At 38.1% G+C, this 17261-nt stretch overlaps 1 protein-coding gene across 4 annotated transcripts in view; it reads left to right on the forward strand.

Moving 5' to 3' along the window:
* LOC101020059 (protein NPAT) overlaps positions 1 to 17261 on the forward strand; it is a 61777-nt gene that overhangs the window by 25022 nt on the left and 19494 nt on the right. For 3 of the 4 annotated variants that reach the window (XM_031652994.1, XM_031652992.1, XM_031652993.1), the window contains exons 2-11: positions 562 to 680; positions 4259 to 4319; positions 6056 to 6128; positions 7719 to 7759; positions 8623 to 8844; positions 9763 to 9844; positions 11352 to 11439; positions 12425 to 12516; positions 12600 to 12687; positions 16914 to 17010. In XM_031652994.1, coding sequence (XP_031508854.1) covers positions 562 to 680; positions 4259 to 4319; positions 6056 to 6128; positions 7719 to 7759; positions 8623 to 8844; positions 9763 to 9844; positions 11352 to 11439; positions 12425 to 12516; positions 12600 to 12687; positions 16914 to 17010 — 963 coding nt within the window. Of the gene's footprint in view, positions 1 to 561; positions 681 to 4258; positions 4320 to 6055; positions 6129 to 7718; positions 7760 to 8622; positions 8845 to 9762; positions 9845 to 11351; positions 11440 to 12424; positions 12517 to 12599; positions 12688 to 16913; positions 17011 to 17261 lie in introns of those variants that run through there. The other variant, XM_021926502.2, reaches the window with a different exon arrangement.

The following is a 17261-nucleotide window of genomic DNA, read 5'->3' on the forward strand; positions in this document are numbered from 1 at the left end:
ATGGGGTTTCACCGTGTTAGCCAGGATGGTCTCGATTTCCTGACCTTGTAATCCGCCCGTCTCGGCCTCCCAAAGTGCTGGGATTACAGGCGTGAGCCACTGCGCCCGGCTGTTCATTCTTTTTATAAATCGTTTGGCAAATAAATGAAGTATACAAATACACAGCATTGTTGTGAGAACATAGTTTTCTGATAACCCAGTAAGTGAATTTATACCATCAATCGACCTGGTCATTATGGAAGTTACGCAGTAGAGGAACATAGTTATTTATCATTAATTTATTGGTCCTCCTGTAAGTACTGTGAAATAATTATACTTGGTTAAACACTTTATTTTACTAATTTAGCTAGAATTGTTTCCTGTGAAAGGGCCACCTGTTCTATGAATTATACTTTGTATTGCAGCACAACCTGGTGTTTCTGTTCAAGGCTGCCAAACACTAGAGCATTCCACCTAAGGTTTAAATTGTGATATCAGTACATGCTATAGCATTTTCAATAGCAGTTTTAACCAAAAGTACAGAATTCAGTGTAAGTACTTAAACTTTTATTTTTTATTTAGGTTACTTACAGCAAGAAAACCTCATTTCTACCTGCCAGACTTTTATTTTGGAAAGTTCAGATTTAAAAGAATATGCAGAACACTGTACAGATGAAGGGTTTATTCCAGCCTGCTTACTGGTGAGTTATTTATTCCTTAAGGGAAATACTTCATCAACACAAGAGACTACAAACATAGTCATAAAATCAGCTTATCAGAAAAAATATTGAAATTGGCAGAAATTTAATGGTTTATATTCATGTATGACTGGTAAGACCCAAAGACGACCAGCTGTTCTTTTTACAAATTTATGCCAAAACTATTAAATGAATTACAACTTTGACTCTGAGAATTAGTTTCAAAATGACACCCTCGTTTATGATTAGTTTCGCTGCTGCTGTCTCCAAGCCTTTTTTTTTTTTCCCTTCCTGACCTGTATCTGGCTGCTCCTTTCAGACAAATACAAAACAGATATTTTGATTTATTATTGTCATTTCTTTTGTTAAGTATCACTAGACCAACAAACCATCATTTGGCACGTAGTGGATACCTTCCAGAACTACATTATTTCACATGGTGTTTACTATTTTATTTTAAACATGGCTCCTTGAAGACTATCACAGATAACATCAATGTCTGCTTAGGAAACTGAAAATGACGCAAAACTAAAGTTAAGCAAGGTCATAGAATACAGAGTATACACAAATCCATTGTATTCTGCATGCCTGCAGTGAACAATTGAAATTTGAAAAATTTTTGAAAGTACGCATTTATAATAGCAACAAACAAACAAAATGCTTAGAGATAATCTAACAAAATATGTGTGAAATCCAAATGCTCCAAATTGCCTGAAATCTAAGGCCTGAATAAAAGGAGAATTGTACGGTGTGCACAGATTGAGAGACTCAATATTGTTAAGGTGTTATTCCCCCCAATTTAATTATAGATTTTTTACAGTCAAAATGCCTGCAAGCATTTTTATAGGTAACACGGAGCTGAATTCTAAATGTTAAATGGAAAAGAAACTAGAATAGCCTAAAGAGTTTCTGAAAAAGAATAATTCGGAGGACTCACATTACCAGATTTCAAAACTTACTAAAAAATATGATAATCAAGATTAAGGGGCATTTTTGATAGTTTAGGCACGTAGATCAGTGGAACCAAATACAAAGTCCATATAGAGACCCATACATCTGATTTTGACAAAGGCTTAAAGGCAATTCATTGCAGAAAGGATGGTCTTATCAACAAATGTTGCTGGAACACTCAGACATCCATATGTAGAAAAAGAACCTCTACAAATACCTCATACCTTATGCAAAAATTAACCATAAAATGGTTCAGAATGTAAAACACAAGACTCTAAGACTTCTAAATGAAAACAGAAGGAAAAAATTGTGCAAAGTTGGATTTGACAATGAGTTTTTTATATGACACCAAAAGCATGGGCTATAAAGGCAAAACTTAGCCCAATTTATAAAAAATTAAAAACTTGCTCTACAAGAGGCATGTTAAAAGAAATGGGCTGGGCCAGACACAATGGCTCATGCCTGTAATCCCAGCACTTTGGGAGGCCCAGGCAAGAGGATTGCTTGAATTCAGGAGTTCTATACCAGCCTGGGCAGCATAGTGAGACTTCATCACTAGAAAACAGTTTTTAAAAATTAGCCAGGTGTGGTGGTGCACTTAGTCCCAGCTGCTTGGGAGGATGAGGCTGGAGGATCGCTTGAGCCCGGGAGGTGAAGGCTGCAGTGAGCCACAATTGCACCGCTGCAATTTAGCCTGGATAACAGAGTAAAACCCTGTCTCAAAAAAAAAAGGTTGGGTGCAAATTTGTATCTTACATGTCTGAAAAAGGGTTTATACCCAGAACATATGTATAGAACTCTTAAAACTTAACAACAAAAACCAAACAATTTTTTTAAGTGGATAAGAGATCTGAAGATACTTTTACCAAAGAAAATATACAAATGGCAATAAGCGTATGAAAAGATCTTCCAAATCATTAGTCATTAGGAAAATGCAAATTAATACCCCACTGAGATACGAATATCAGAATGGCTAATATAAGAAAACAGGTTTAAAAACTGGCAAGTCCTTGACCACAAATATGCAGAGCAGCAGGAACTCTTGTTTGTTACTGGTAAGAATTAAAAATCATACAGTTGCTTTTGAAAACAGTTTGCATTCCCCATGTGAACCAACACTCACATTACCCAAATCAGTTGAAAAACTTGTGTTCACACAAAAACCTAGACATTGGTGTTTGCTAATAGTGCCTAAAAACTGAAAACAGGCCAAGTGTGGTGGCTCACACCTGTAATCCCAGCACTTTGGGAGGCCAAGGCAAGTGGATAGCGAGGTCAAGAGTTCGAGACCATCCTGGCCAACATAGTGAAACCCCCACCTCTACTAAAAATATAAAACTTAGCCAGGTATGATGGTGCGTGCCTGTAGTCCCAGCTACTCAGGAGGCTGAGGCAGGAAAATCGCTTGAACCTGGGAGACGGAGGTTGTGGTGAGCCGAGACTGTGCCATTGCACTCCAACCTGAGCAACACAGCAAGACTCCATCTCAAAAAAAAAAAAAAAAAAAACTGAAAACAGGCCAGGCGTGATGGCTCACACCTTTAATCCCAGCACTTTGGAAGGCTGAGGCAGGAACATGGCTTGAAGCCAGGAGTTCGAGGCTATAGTGAGCTGTGAGCAGCCATTGTACTCTAGCCTGTGTGTCAGAGCAAGACCCTGTCTCTAAAAAAAAAAAAAAAAAAATTTTTAAAAACTAGTGACAACCAAGATGTCTTTCAAAAAGTGACAGACTCTGATGTGTTCATAACAAAGCAATACTACTACTCAGCAATAAAAAGCAACATGCTATTCACACAATAACATGGATGAATATTAAATAAATGCTTCTAATTTCTTCTAAATTAACAGTTCGGAACAAATAACAAATTGTAGATAGTGGGAGCCAAATTCCTCACTGTGTGAGAAAGGAGATATAAATAAGCATAATAATGAAACCAGTGGTGTTGGGTTATAATCTGAGATATTAGTATGACACTGTGGTTATTTTAATATATATACAGATAGATGCAGAAATACAAATGCTTGTGTATATGCATTTGTACGTGTATGTGTAGCTGTCTGCTGAGAGGGTCTAGAAGCAGTAATACCCAAGTAGCTATAATGTCCTAGTCAAACGGGCAAGATTCTTTAGAAGCTTGGATGCAAACCCTAATGTCAGTGGCTATTTTCATTTTCGATTACCTGCTTCTTTTTTTTTTTTTTTTTTTTTGAGACGGAGTCTCGCTGTGTCGCCCAGGCTGGAGTGCAGTGGCGCGATCTCGGCTCACTGCAAGCTCCGCCTCCTGGGTTCACGCCATTCTCCCGCCTCAGCCTCCGAGTAGCTGGGACTACAGGCGCCTGCCACCTCGCCCGGCTATTTTTTTGTATTTTTAGTAGAGACGGGGTTTCACCATGTTAGCCAGGATGGTCTCGATCTCCTGACCTCGTGATCCACCCGCCTCGGCCTCCCAAAGTGCTGGGATTACAGGCTTGAGCCACCGCGCCCGGCCAATTACCTGCTTCTTTACCCTTTCCTCATCAGCTACTCTGCAGTTAGATCTTTTATTAACTTGAATGGTGGAATCTTTTCTTGTGAGAAATTATTGGTAGTATTATACACTTTTGGTAATATTTGATCTTTTTCTTTTCAGTCCTTATTTGGAAAAAACTTGACAACAATTTTAAATGAGTATGTAGCTATGAAAACAAAAGGTAAGAGTTCTGATTTGGAGTTTTTTTGCTGATGTGTACAATATTTATCTACTTGATTTAGTTAAAAATAATTTTTAAAGGTGTCTCATAAAAGCCTTGAGAAAACTTGTCTCCGTTGTGATGACATAAATTTTTCTGGGACACATCTAATTTGTTTGTGGGTTTTGTTTTTTGTTTGTTTGTTTTTGTTTTTTGTTTTTGAGACGGAGTTTCACTCTTGTTCAGGCTGGAGTGCAATGGCATGATCTCGGCTCACTGCAACCTCCAGCTCCTGGATTCAAGCTATTCTCCTCCATCAGCCTCCCAAGTAGCTGAGATTACAGGCCTGCACCACCATGCCCGGCTAATTTTGTATTTTTAGTAGAGGTGGGGTTTCTCCATGTTGGTTAGGTTGGTCTCAAACTCCTGACCTCAGGTGATCCACCACCTCGGCCTCCCAGAGTGTTGGGATTACAGGTATGAGCCACTGCCCCCGATCATTTGTTTGTGTTTATATTGAGTGATACATAAATTGCAACAATCTTTATATTAGCAAAAATAACCCAAAAATTACCTTTAAAAAATATGTAAAATAAAACTCTTACCTCTGTGTTATCTATACTGATAAACAGACATCACTATGTGTTAAAAAGTTTTAAACTGACATTTTAATTTTAATTCTATGTAGTCTAAGTCTGAACATAGAAGCCAGTCATAAACTGGCTTATACTTACCAGCATATAAAATTCTACTTGCCTTAATTAAGGATGTTTTAGAGAAAAAGTTTTGACTACTTATTCTCTAATATTGATTATTTTCAATAGCTTATAATATTAACAAAACAATTAGCATTAAACAATTTGCATAAGATAACATAAAAAGAAGCTTGACTTTTTTGACGTCGTCACTGTGTATAAGCATTGTGCTATGTGCTTTCATATGGTTTTTTTCATCATTTAATATTTTGTGTTTTTTGTTTGTTTGTTTTTTTGAGACGGGGGTATCTCTCTGTTGCCCAAGCTGGAGTGCAGTGGTACGATCTCGGCTCACCACAACCTTCTCCTCCTGGGTTCAAGCAATTCTCCTGTCTCAGTCTCCCGAGTAGCTGGGACTATAGGCGCACACCACCATGCGTAGCTAATTTTTGTGATTTTAGGAGAGACATGGTTTCATTGTGTTGGCCAGGCTGGTCTCGAACTCCTGACCTCATCATCTGCCCACCTTGGCCTCCCAAAGTGCTGGGATTACAGGCGTGAGCCATCATGCCCAGCCTCTCATTTACTTTTTAGAATAACCCAGTGAGAGAGATTGTTTAAAGCCATTTTTAAATATGAGAAAATTGAGGATTAAATTTCCACACTTACAAGGAATTTGCATAACCTTTATGATAATTATTATAAGACAAATTTTTTTAATTCACTTTCATATGTCATATGATATCAGATAGAACAAAGACCAGAAAAAGTGTTTCTCCCTTTTTTAATAAAATGAAGGTGTAAAATTATTGGCCAAAAAATGCTCAGAGATTTTACAGATGTCCATTTCTACTCATATTGTATCTGATACTCAGTGACTTTAGAAGAGAAAGCAACCTTATTATAGCTTTGCAAGCTATTTTACAAAGTAGATTTATTTCTCATTTTCCAACATACTGTCAATAATCGAGAGACAAGGTTTTTTTGTGTGTCTTTGTTCAAAATGAATGATGAAATTTCTTCAGCTGGGTTTATTAAGAACTTTTTCCTCCTGTGATTTAGAAACATCAAATAATGTCCCAGCAATAATGTCATCTTTATGGAAGAAATTGGACCATACACTTTCTCAGATCAGGTAATAAGCTATTAGAATGTGCCTAATGATTTTGGAATTCAAATACACTTTGAGTTTAAATCTTCTTGAGACCTACACAGTATACTTACGTAACACTTATGCAGTTTTGAAATTACTCTAGAGGTTGCTGGTACTGTGGAGGCTACTGACTGACATAATTTAAAATAAATAGCATCCTTTTAATAAAATACTTAGAAAACTAAGCTATGTAGTAGTTTAATGACATTTCCAAGTTTCCATAGCAATTTAGAGGCAGATATATTGTTAGAATACAAATCACCTAATCCCAGGCCACTGTGAATTCCCTTAGGCAGCTGTCTCTTTATTACATATTCACAGAATTGATGCATTGAACCCATGCCCATTTGATTTCTTAACTTGAAATAAGCTTGAAGAATAATGCTAATTCTGAAATCTTCTGGTATCAATTTTATGAAAATCTCCTATTTGACAATAGAATTTGTTATGAAAACCATAGTCTCTTAACCTTTCTTTCAGAGATGTAAGTGACTACCCCACCTAACTTCAGCATGGGTTTCATTTTCTTTCTCAGCTTAAACTGCTAAAATGGCTCCAAATGCTTTCTACTTAACTCTGGACACATCTTACTTGGTAGTCTTATCTTTATATTTCTCTTTCCTGACTCAAGTTTTATGGATCTTGTTGGAGACTTACTTGACATATTTTTTATGATAATGGCACGGTGTCTGTGACTTTATCGAATAAAGGGATGGGCCACTCTGATTCATACTAAAATAATTAACTTGTACTGTGAATTTTTCCATGTTTGTTTGCATCTTCTTTAGGGGTTCAATAAAATAATTTCATAGCCATAAATTTAATAAAAGCTGGATGTCCTCTGACATTAACTTGGGGATTCCGAAGTATTTATATATGGAGTCATGGAAAATCAGAATTTCTCTATGGGAAGGCATCTCTGTAATTGTGAAAGATAATAAAAAATGTATACTTTGTATATTCTTACTTAAAAATGTAATATGCAGAGTTTCTAAAGTTAAATTATATTCTTTTTATTTTTTCAAGAGGTAGGGTCTCGCTCTGTTACCTAAGCTGGAGTGCAGTGGTGTGATCATAGCTCTCATAGCCTTGAACGCCTCAGCTCAAAAGTTTCTCCCACCTCAGCCTCCCCAGTACCCCATGCCACCTGGCTAATTTTTATTTCGTTTCATAGAGACAGTCTTGCTATGTTGCTCAGGCTGGTCATGAACTCTCAGCCTCGAGTGATCCTCTCACCTCAGCCCCCCAGCGTGCTGAGATTACAGGCATGAACCACCATACCCAGCCCAGATTGCAGTCTTAACGTAATGTCAAGGCACTCTAACGCATATTACGTTGGATAGAAACTTGTTAATTAAAATTATATGTGTTGTGAGTGTGTCTACATGCCACTATTTTTCTCCTAAAGCAAATCAGAGTTGCTTACCCAAAAAATGTGTTTGTCTTTTTTGTCTGAGAGAGATTTTTTGCTTTTTACCTCATAACTAACTTCTGGTCTGACTGTAACTAAATCATAGTGGATGTCGGCAACAAAAATTTTTTGATGGATAACCACTTTGTTTTCTTTGTTAGGAGCATGCAAAGTTCCCCAAGGTTTGCTGGCAGTCAGAGAGGTTGGTATCCAACTTTAAACAATGTTCACAATTACTTCAAACTTACACTGTCAGATGAACATTTTAATTCATTATACACATGTGCTTAGTGTATATTTTGCTTAAACTACTGTTTTTCTTTGTGGTGTGTTGTTTGTTTGTTTTTGTTTCTGTTTTTGTTTTTTGAAGTGGTGTCTCGCTCTGTTGCCCAGGCTGGAGTGCCATGACACGATCTCAGCTCACCGCAACCTCCACCTCCTGGGTTCTAGTGATTCTCCTGCCTCAGCCTCCCAAGTAGCTGGGACTACAAGCATGTGCCACCACACCCAGCTAATTTTTTGTTTATTTTTAATAATTATTTTTTGTATTTTTGTATTTTTTTTATTTTTGTAATTTTTTTTTGTATTTTGCCATGTTAGCCAGGATGGTCTCAATCTCCTGACCTCATGATCTGCCTGCCTCAGCCTCCCACAGTGCTGGGATTACAGGCGTGAGCCACCTCACCTGGCCAAACCACCGTTTTTTATGTACAGTTATGTTAATTAATATTTTCATTTATCATAAAAATATTTTGTAAATACTCCCTACATTTCACATAGACTCATGTAGAATGTTTTAATTCTCATGAGTTTAGGTTTATTAATTCATGGGGGTATTATCAATATGAACTATTGCAGAACAAATACAATCTTGGATTTATAAAGCTTGAGTGTATTCATTTTAGTTTCTTCTGAAAGTCACATAAATTTAGTTGATATATTTAGGGGTCATTCTTCAATCTGTTGATGTAACATGTTATATAATAGGATGCATCATATTGACTTCTTATAATTCCCAAACTACCCTGACATTGAATTTGTTTTTTAAATGCTTATATGTTTCAGCCCGAACAAGAACTGGAATTGCAGAAATCAAACGGCAGAGAAAGCTTGCATCTCAAACAGCTCCAGCCAGTGCAGAGTTGCTCACTTTACCTTACCTTTCAGGACAGTTTACCACTTCTTCCACAGGTACACAAGTTGCTCGACCAAGTGGCCAAATTTCAGATCCATCAAGGTCATATTTTGTAGTGGTCAACCATTCACAGTCACAAGATACTGTAACCAGTAAGTTTACATTTTGTTCTCTTAAATTTTGTTGTTAATGAAATCGTATGAATGAGATAATATTGTCTTTATACTCAGTGTAAAAATATGACCCCCCCCCCAAAAAAAAAGATGAGAGAGACTAAAAGTGGAACAGACTTCTAGATTTGCTATAAGCATATAAAATCTTTAAGGCATTTTAATCTAGGATTCTTCCTATTTCTACTCTAACTGAAGTCCACCTTGAACTCTCTAATTCTCCATTTTTGGCATTAAGAGAAAAGGACCTTGTTGCATTTTATTTTAAATGGAATGTACATTATATTTTCTACCTCCTTGCCTTTGTTGATGTCAGTCTGTCGTCCTGGAATGAGGAATGCCTTTCCACTTCTCCTCTATCTTTACATGTTAGAAATCCTACATATGCCTGGCTGAACCTTAGAGTTAGGAATATCCTTAGAGAGCGTGTGGTATATCTTATTTGTTGCATACTTGAAACTTTTGAAAACACATGATAGTAAACGATAAGAAGCTAGTTAATAACAGAGTTGGGATTAGAATTCAGGAGTTAGCAGTCTCAGTGCACAAACCAATTATCTTTCTGTGCAGCTAAAATTTATTGCCATCAAGATCTCCCCCATTTTCACCTTTTCCAAATCCAGAATGCTTAGTTTATACTTCTTAGACTTTTTCCATTCTACCATATTATTTTTTGTTGAGACTATACTGTACTTTGGATTTTATTGTAAAACCTTAAGGCATAAAGACTATGTTTTATTGATCTTAATGTCTTTTACCGTGCTTTATACATGGAAGGCACTCAGTACTTGTTAATTGAATTTAACATAAAATAATAATCACTAAAGCTTTTTATCCCATTACAAGTTTAGAAAATTATTCCATTTCTTTGGCTTACTGTTATGTTTTCTTGAAATACAGCTGGAGAAGCTTTAAACGTCATTTCTGGTGCTCAGGAAAAGAAAGCACATGCCAGTTTAATGTCTCCCGGTAGACGCAAAAGGTAAATGCTTTTTAAAAGAGACAAGTTACCTGTATCCGTTAAAAAAAAAAAATTACATCAGGAGATTTACATTGTGAATAATAAGACCAGGTTATGTTCTGATCTGTTATTAGAACTATTCCAAAATACATTGTCTTTCTTAACATTCTAACCCACCTGAAATTGGGTTGCATCTCTCAATTAATGGCATATCACTGTTTCATGGAAAATATGTTTATTCTGTATTGGTATATAAAATAATGATATATCTTACAAATGATGTTATCCCAGGTTTTTTGAAGTCCATGTTTTTTAACCGAATGTAAATAATACCATTATGTTCTATGCTGCACACACATTTAAAGTCCTAAGATCAATTGATGGAATTTTTCCAGGCACAATCTTTGAGAAAAATGTTTTTCTGTCTTACTTACTCTGTGTGTCTTTGTTTGAAGAATATTTTTAAAAAGAAATAGTAGTTTTAAAATGTTTCTTCTAGTTTCTTAGCTGCCAAGCCCTGGGTATTTTTGTTAGAGTCTTTACTTTTGGTTGTCTTTCATTCAAGACTGACCTCAGCCTCCTTTGTTGGAGCCTTTCTCACTTCACCATATAAAATAATAAACAGTAATATCGATTTATTTAATTTTAGAGATAGGGCCTTGCTCTCCTGGCCACGCTGGAGTATAGTGGTGCGATCATAACTCATTGCAGCCTCGAACTTGTGGGCTCAGAAGATCCTCCCACCTTGGCCTCCCCAGTAGCCAGCACCACAGGCACATGCCACCACACCCAGCTAATTTTTTTATTTTTTGTAGAGATAGGGGTCTCATTTTGTTGCCCAGGCTAGTCTCAAACTCCTGGCTTCAAGTGATCTTCCCACCTTGGCCTCCCAAATTGCTGGGATTACAGATGTGAGCCACCATGCGCAGCCATAAAAGAGCAATATTAATACTTAACATTTATAGGAACCTTGACTTTTTAAATAAAGTATATATACTTTATTTCATTCCATTCTTTAGTAAGCCCAGTAATGCAGTTGGTCATTATAAAGTGGGTTAGAGAGTCAGAGCTTGCTGTGCTTCAGACCACATAGGTAGTAAGTGGTAAAGCTAGACTTCAAACTCATTTTTTTGAATCCAAGACTACTAATACTTTTTGTACTTCCCTTTGTTCCTACCACAAATAGAGAATATACAGTTGACCTTGAACAACACAGGTTTGAACTGCATGAGTTCATTTATACTCAAGTTTTTTTCAACCAAACACAGATTGAAAATTTAGTAGTAAAACCTACCTAGATGCAGTGTGCTGACTTTTTGAGTACATGGGCTTCCTAGTGCAGACTGTAGGACTTGAGTACATGTGGATTTTGATATCCTTGGGGGTCCTGAAACCAGCCCCCTGCAGATACAGGGACAACCGTATCTGTTCTGCTATGGTGATCTTAAAATTTATGTCTGTATATGTATTTATCTTTAAATCTGTTAAACATAGTGGTTAAAAGAAAAGTTTTTAAAATGTGTTTCAGTGAATCTCAGAGAAAAAGTACCACTTTGTCTGGCCCTCATTCAACAATACGGAATTTCCAAGATCCAAACGCATTTGCAGTAGAAAAAGTAAGTGACTCTGCCAAACTTTGCAGCTTAAAATATTCCTGAGTTAAAAAATACAGATATATACACAAATGTATGTATATATGTATCAAATAAAGAAACAGGGGTAAGTTTATAGATATCTATAAATACTTTGTTGTTGTTGGATCATTTAATAAAATACCGGCCAGATGCTGTGGCAAATGCCTGTAATCCCAGCACTTTGGGAAGCTGAGGCGGGCAGATTGCTTGAGCTCAGGAGTTCAAGACCAACCTGGGCAACATGGTAAAACCCCGTCTCTACAAAAAATACAAAAATTGTCCAGGCGTGGTAGCACATGTCTGTAGTCCTTGCTACTTAGGAGGCTGAGATGGGAGGATTGCTTGAGCCTGGGAGATCGAGCCTGCAGCGAGCCATGATCATTCCACAACACTCAAGCCTGGGTGACAGAGTGAGACCCTGTCTCAAAAAAAAAAAAAAATCTGTCTAGTGAGTAGTGGCTTATACCTGTAATAGGAGGTATTGAGAGGCCAAGAGGAGCGGATCTCTTGAGGCCAGGAATTCAAGACCAGCCTGGCCAACTATCTCTACTAAAAATATAAAAATTAGCTAGATGTGATGGTGCACACCCATAATCCCAGCTACTATTCAGGAGGCTGAGGCACAAGAATTGCTTGAACTGGGAGGTGGAGGTTGCAGTGAACTGAGATTGTGCCACTGCACTCCAGCCTGGGCTACAGAGCAACACTGTAAAAATAGGGCATTTACTGGGGTTTGATGATGAGTGTGGAAGTGTATAAGAAAGAGTTGTTGAAAGATCTGTGAAAACATTTGCAAATTACAGTGTTGTATTCAGGTATTAATATGGAGGGAGCCGCCACAACTTCTGAGTTTCCATTTAGGTTTATTAAAACTATCCAGCTCTTACCGGTTTGTTATTTTCTAATAAATATTAAATAGCAGAATACTCTTTATTGTCCTTTTGCTAACAGTGGCTTTCTTTTCCAGCAAATGGTTATTGAAAATGCACGAGAAAAAATACTAAGCAACAAATCTCTTCAAGAAAAGCTAGCAGAAAACATAAATAAATTTTTAACTAGGTAAGCTATATATGTTTAAAATGCCTAATTGTTTTTGCCTAATTGCATAACTATAATAAAGATTTTTCTTTCTTTGTTAACAGTGATAATAATATTGCCCAAGTACCTAAGCAAACAGATAACAACCCTACGGAGCCAGAGACTTCAATTGATGAATTCTTAGGACTTCCGGTATGGGTGGTTGGGGTGCGCATGTGTGCGTGTGTGTTACTTATAGTTAAGATTGATGGTATTTTGGTTTCATTTCAAAACCATTGCCAACATAAGATGTTATGAATTGCCATCTAATTAGATAAAATGATTTACAATAGTAAGATCAAACTTTTCTTCATTCATTGAATGTAATCTGTTCCTGAAAAACACATCGGATGATGACTTAAAATAGAATCTATATTGCATCCACAGTCATGGATTCCTAAGTATTTAATACTTAAAAATTTGTTAGTGGGTGTATTTGTGTGTAATAAACAGTAATACAGTGTTTATATAAATTACATTTCTTCTGCACTGCTGCAAACTGTATAATACTTTAGAGAAACAATGAAATGATATATTAAAGATATGTAATGGGGCCAGGCACGGTAGCTCAATGCCTGTTATCCCAGCACTTTGGGAGGCCAAGGAGGGCAGATCACTTAAGGCCAGGAATTCGAGACCAGCCTGGCCAACATTGGCGAAATCTCATCTCTACCAAAAATACAAAAATTAGATGGGCATCATGACATGTGCTTGTTATCCCAGCAGCTCAGGTGGCTGAAGCAGGAGAATCCTTGAATCCGGGAGGTGGAGGTTGCAGTGAGCGGAGATCACACCACTGCTCTCCAGCCTGGGTGACAGAGTGAGACTTTGTCTCAAAAAAATAAGAAAAAAAGATATCTAATGAATCCAAGTAATAGTTAACTAAATAAAATGAACAAAACTTTTTTTTTTTTTTTGAGACGGAGTCTCTGTTTCCCAGGCTGGAGTGCAGTGGCACAGCGTCAGCTCACTGCAAGCTCTGCCTCCTGGGTTCACACCATTCTCCTGCCTCAGCCTCCTGAGTAGCTGGGCTACAGGCACCCACCACCACGCCTGGCCAATTTTTTGTATTTTTAGTAGAGACAAGGTTTCACTGTGTTAGCCAGGATGGTCTCCATCTCCTGACCTCGCGATCTACCCACCTCGGCCTTCCAAAGTGCTGGGATTACAGGCGTGAGCCACCATGCCCAGCCAATAAAATGAACAAGACCTTTTTAAAAAGAAAGATTGCTAACCAAATGACAGTTTGCCTGTGAGGCTTAATACTAAGAGAAGAAAGATGGGGACAATGGTCACTGTTGCTATTCATTGGTAGTAAATACAAAGGAGAGTGAGCTAGTAAGGCAGAAATATAACAGTCTATGTTTTAAGACTTGTCGATGTGCAACTATCCTTTAATATACTTTTTTCTTTTTTCTTTTTTTTTTTTTTTTTTTGGACAGAGGTCTCACTCTGTTGCCCAGGCTTGAGTGCAGTGGCTCAATCATGGCTCACAGTAGCCTTGATCTCCCTGAGCTCAAGTGATAACTCCCACCTCAGCCTTCTCAGTAGCTGGGACTACAGGCACATGCCACCATGCTCAGATAATTTTTGGGTTTTGTTTGATTTTGTTTTTTGAGATGGAGTATCGCTGGGTCGCCCAGGCTGGAGTGCAGTGGCACAATCTCTGCTCACTACAACCTCCGCCTCCCGAGTTCAAATGATTCTCCTGCCTCAGCCTCCCAAGTAGCTGGGATTATAGGCATGTGCCTCCATGCTTGGCTAATCTTTGTATTTTTAGTAGAGACTAGGTTTCACCATGTTGACCAGGATGGTCTTGAACTCCTGGCCTCAGGTGATCTGCCTTCCTCAGCCTCCCAAAGTGCTGGGATTACAGGTGTGAGCTACCTCACCTGACCCAAATATCCTTTTTGAAGAGCAGCTGCAATTGTGATTTTAGGACATCTTTTTACTTGGACCATTGGACAATGGAAATATTTTTATTGGCCTGCCCATGTGAGTGTATTAGAGCAAGTTTTCTTTCAGTTGAATTCTGAGAAAGCCATTGAGCCCTTGAATTGTTTTTCTCTCTGTCAGTTCTACCAGTACTTCTTTTAAAAACCTCTCTTATCTTACCATTTAATAAATATGGGCCAGGCACAGTGGCTTATAGCTTTAATCCCAGCACTTTGAGAGGCCAAGGCAGGAGGATGCTTGAGCCCAGAGGTTCAAGACCAGCCTGGACAACATAATGAGACCTCATCTATACAAAAAAATTTTTTTTAAATTAGCCAGGTGTTGTTGCATGCACCTGTTGTCCCAACTACTTGGGAGGCTGAAATGGGAAGATCACTTGAGCCTGGGTGCTTGAGGCTGCAGTGAGTTGTGATTTCACCACTACACTCCAGCCTGGGCAACAGAGCAAGACGCTGTCTCAAAACCAAAAAACAAATATGTATGCTCTGTTCTAAGTTTTTGTATCCTCTAACTTTTTGCTTATTGTTTCTCTACAAATACATCAGATGCTTACCATAATCAGGGTACTTGGTTAAATACTGTGAAGGATTGTAAGAAAGTAAAGGCACAACCTACTGTTCTTGGTTGTTCATAATACAGTATTTGTAGAAAGTTAAGAATTAAGATTTAGCTGGGTGCGGTGGCTCACACCTGTAATCCCAGCAGTTTGGGAGGCTGAGGCAGGTGGATCACCTGAGTTCAGGAGTTCGAGACCAGCCTGGCCAACATGGTGAAACCCCACCTCTACCAAAAATTAGCTAGATGTGGTGGCACGCACCTGTAATCCCAGCTACTCAGAAGGCTGAGGCCAGAGAATTGCTTGAACCCAGGAGGCGGAGTTGCAGTGAGACGAGATCGCGCCACTGCACTCCAGCTTAGGCGACAGAGTGAGACTCCATCTCAAAGCTAAAAAAAAAAAAGAAATAAGATTTAAATAACAGTTTTTAAGACAGTATAGGGAATTTTGTAACACAGAAATGCCAAAAGGCTCAAGAAGTAGCACCAGGACGTCTGAAAGTGACTCTTAAAGCTGAGGCTACAAACAGGATAATAAGGTGCAAAATTAAGGAAGGAGTTAAACCCTGTATCTACTCCCTATTTCTCATGCTCCCCCAGAAACACTGTTGTCAGTCATGAGCCCTCACAGCAAGAAATCTGACTAACTCAAAAGAAAAGAACTAAAAATACAAATGGTTCTACAACATTATTCCATAGCTTAGCTTGTAGTTGACAAGCTCACCCCTGCCATTGGTACAGGGCTTTTGAGGTAGGTTTTGGCATGTTAGTTTTAAAGCTGAATAGATAAGAATTGGCAACATTCAAGGAAAGCATTTTACATGAAGAACCCATAGCAGACAGATAAAAGGGATAAAATAGATATATATTGAAGGACCTATAAAGCAGTCTACAATAGAGTAATGTAAAGAAAGTAGATTATAGAACTTTATAGTGTGGGCCAGGCACAGTAACTCATGGCTATAGTCCCAGCAGTTTGGGAGGCTGAGGTGAGCGGATCGCTTGAGCCCAGGAGTTCAAGACCAGCCTGGGCAACATGGCGAAACCCCATCTGTACCAAAAATACAAAAACTAGCTGGGTGTGGTGGCACATGTGTAGTTTCAGCTACTCAGAAGGCTGAGGTGAGAGGATCACCTGGGCCTGGGAGGTCAAGGCGGCAGTGAACTGTGCGCCACTGCATTCCCCTCCAGCTTGGGTGACAAAGTGACACCGTGTCTCAAAAAAAAAAAATCTTTATAGTATAATATTATTTCCATTTATATACATACATTCATTTTATTTCATTTTAATGTTTAGGAATATATTCACCAAAGTTCTTACCTCTAAGAAGTAGGATTAGGAAACCCTCACCTTCTGTCTAGTTTTGTTTTAATTTGTTTTAAATGAGCATATCATTGGAAATTGTCTTGGAGTGGAGGAATGCTACTACATAAAAAGTCAAAAATAGTCAAGTGTCTGCTAATTATTTTGCTGGTATTAAATCATATTATTCAAACTGGGCACAGTGGCCCATGTCTATAATCCCAGTACTCTGGGAGGCTGAGGCAAGAAGATCACTTGAGCCCAAGAGTTCAGGACTAGCCTGGGCAATTTAGCAACCCCATCTCTACCAAAAATAAAATAAAATAAAATAAAATAAGCTGGGCATAATGGTGCACCTGTAGTCCCAGCTACTCAAGAGGCTGAGGCAGGAGCATCAGTTGAGCCCAGGAATTTCAGGTTATAGTGAGCTACAGTGACTATATCACTGTACCACTACTCTCCAGCCTGGGCAAAAGAGTGAGACCTTGTCTCATATATACATATAGTATGTAAATATATATAAATTCAGTTAGAATCATGCCTTCACCCTACTCCTTTCTTGCAGAGTGAAATTCACATGTCTGAAGAAGCTATACAGGACATATTGGAACAGACAGAATCAGACCCAGCATTTCAGGCACTCTTTGATCTCTTTGACTATGGTAAGGAGACTATTTCAAGACAAAAAAGGCTTCTCCAGTTTCTTTGGTAACTTAACTGTAGTGAATCAGCATTCTCCAGAGTATCTAAAAAAGTTCTTGTTTTCATTTCATCAGATATATGGATATGTTAAAGGAGTTTTGTTGTTTTGTTTGTTTTTACCTGAGAAACTTCAGCTATTAAAGTGGAGAGTAGTTTTGTTTTTTATTTTTGTGGCATTTTTGCCAGCCAACAGGGAATGTGTTGATGTCGA

Source organism: Papio anubis, chromosome 12 (assembly GCF_008728515.1).
Source record: "Papio anubis isolate 15944 chromosome 12, Panubis1.0, whole genome shotgun sequence".
Classification (NCBI taxonomy): Eukaryota; Metazoa; Chordata; class Mammalia; order Primates; family Cercopithecidae; genus Papio; species Papio anubis.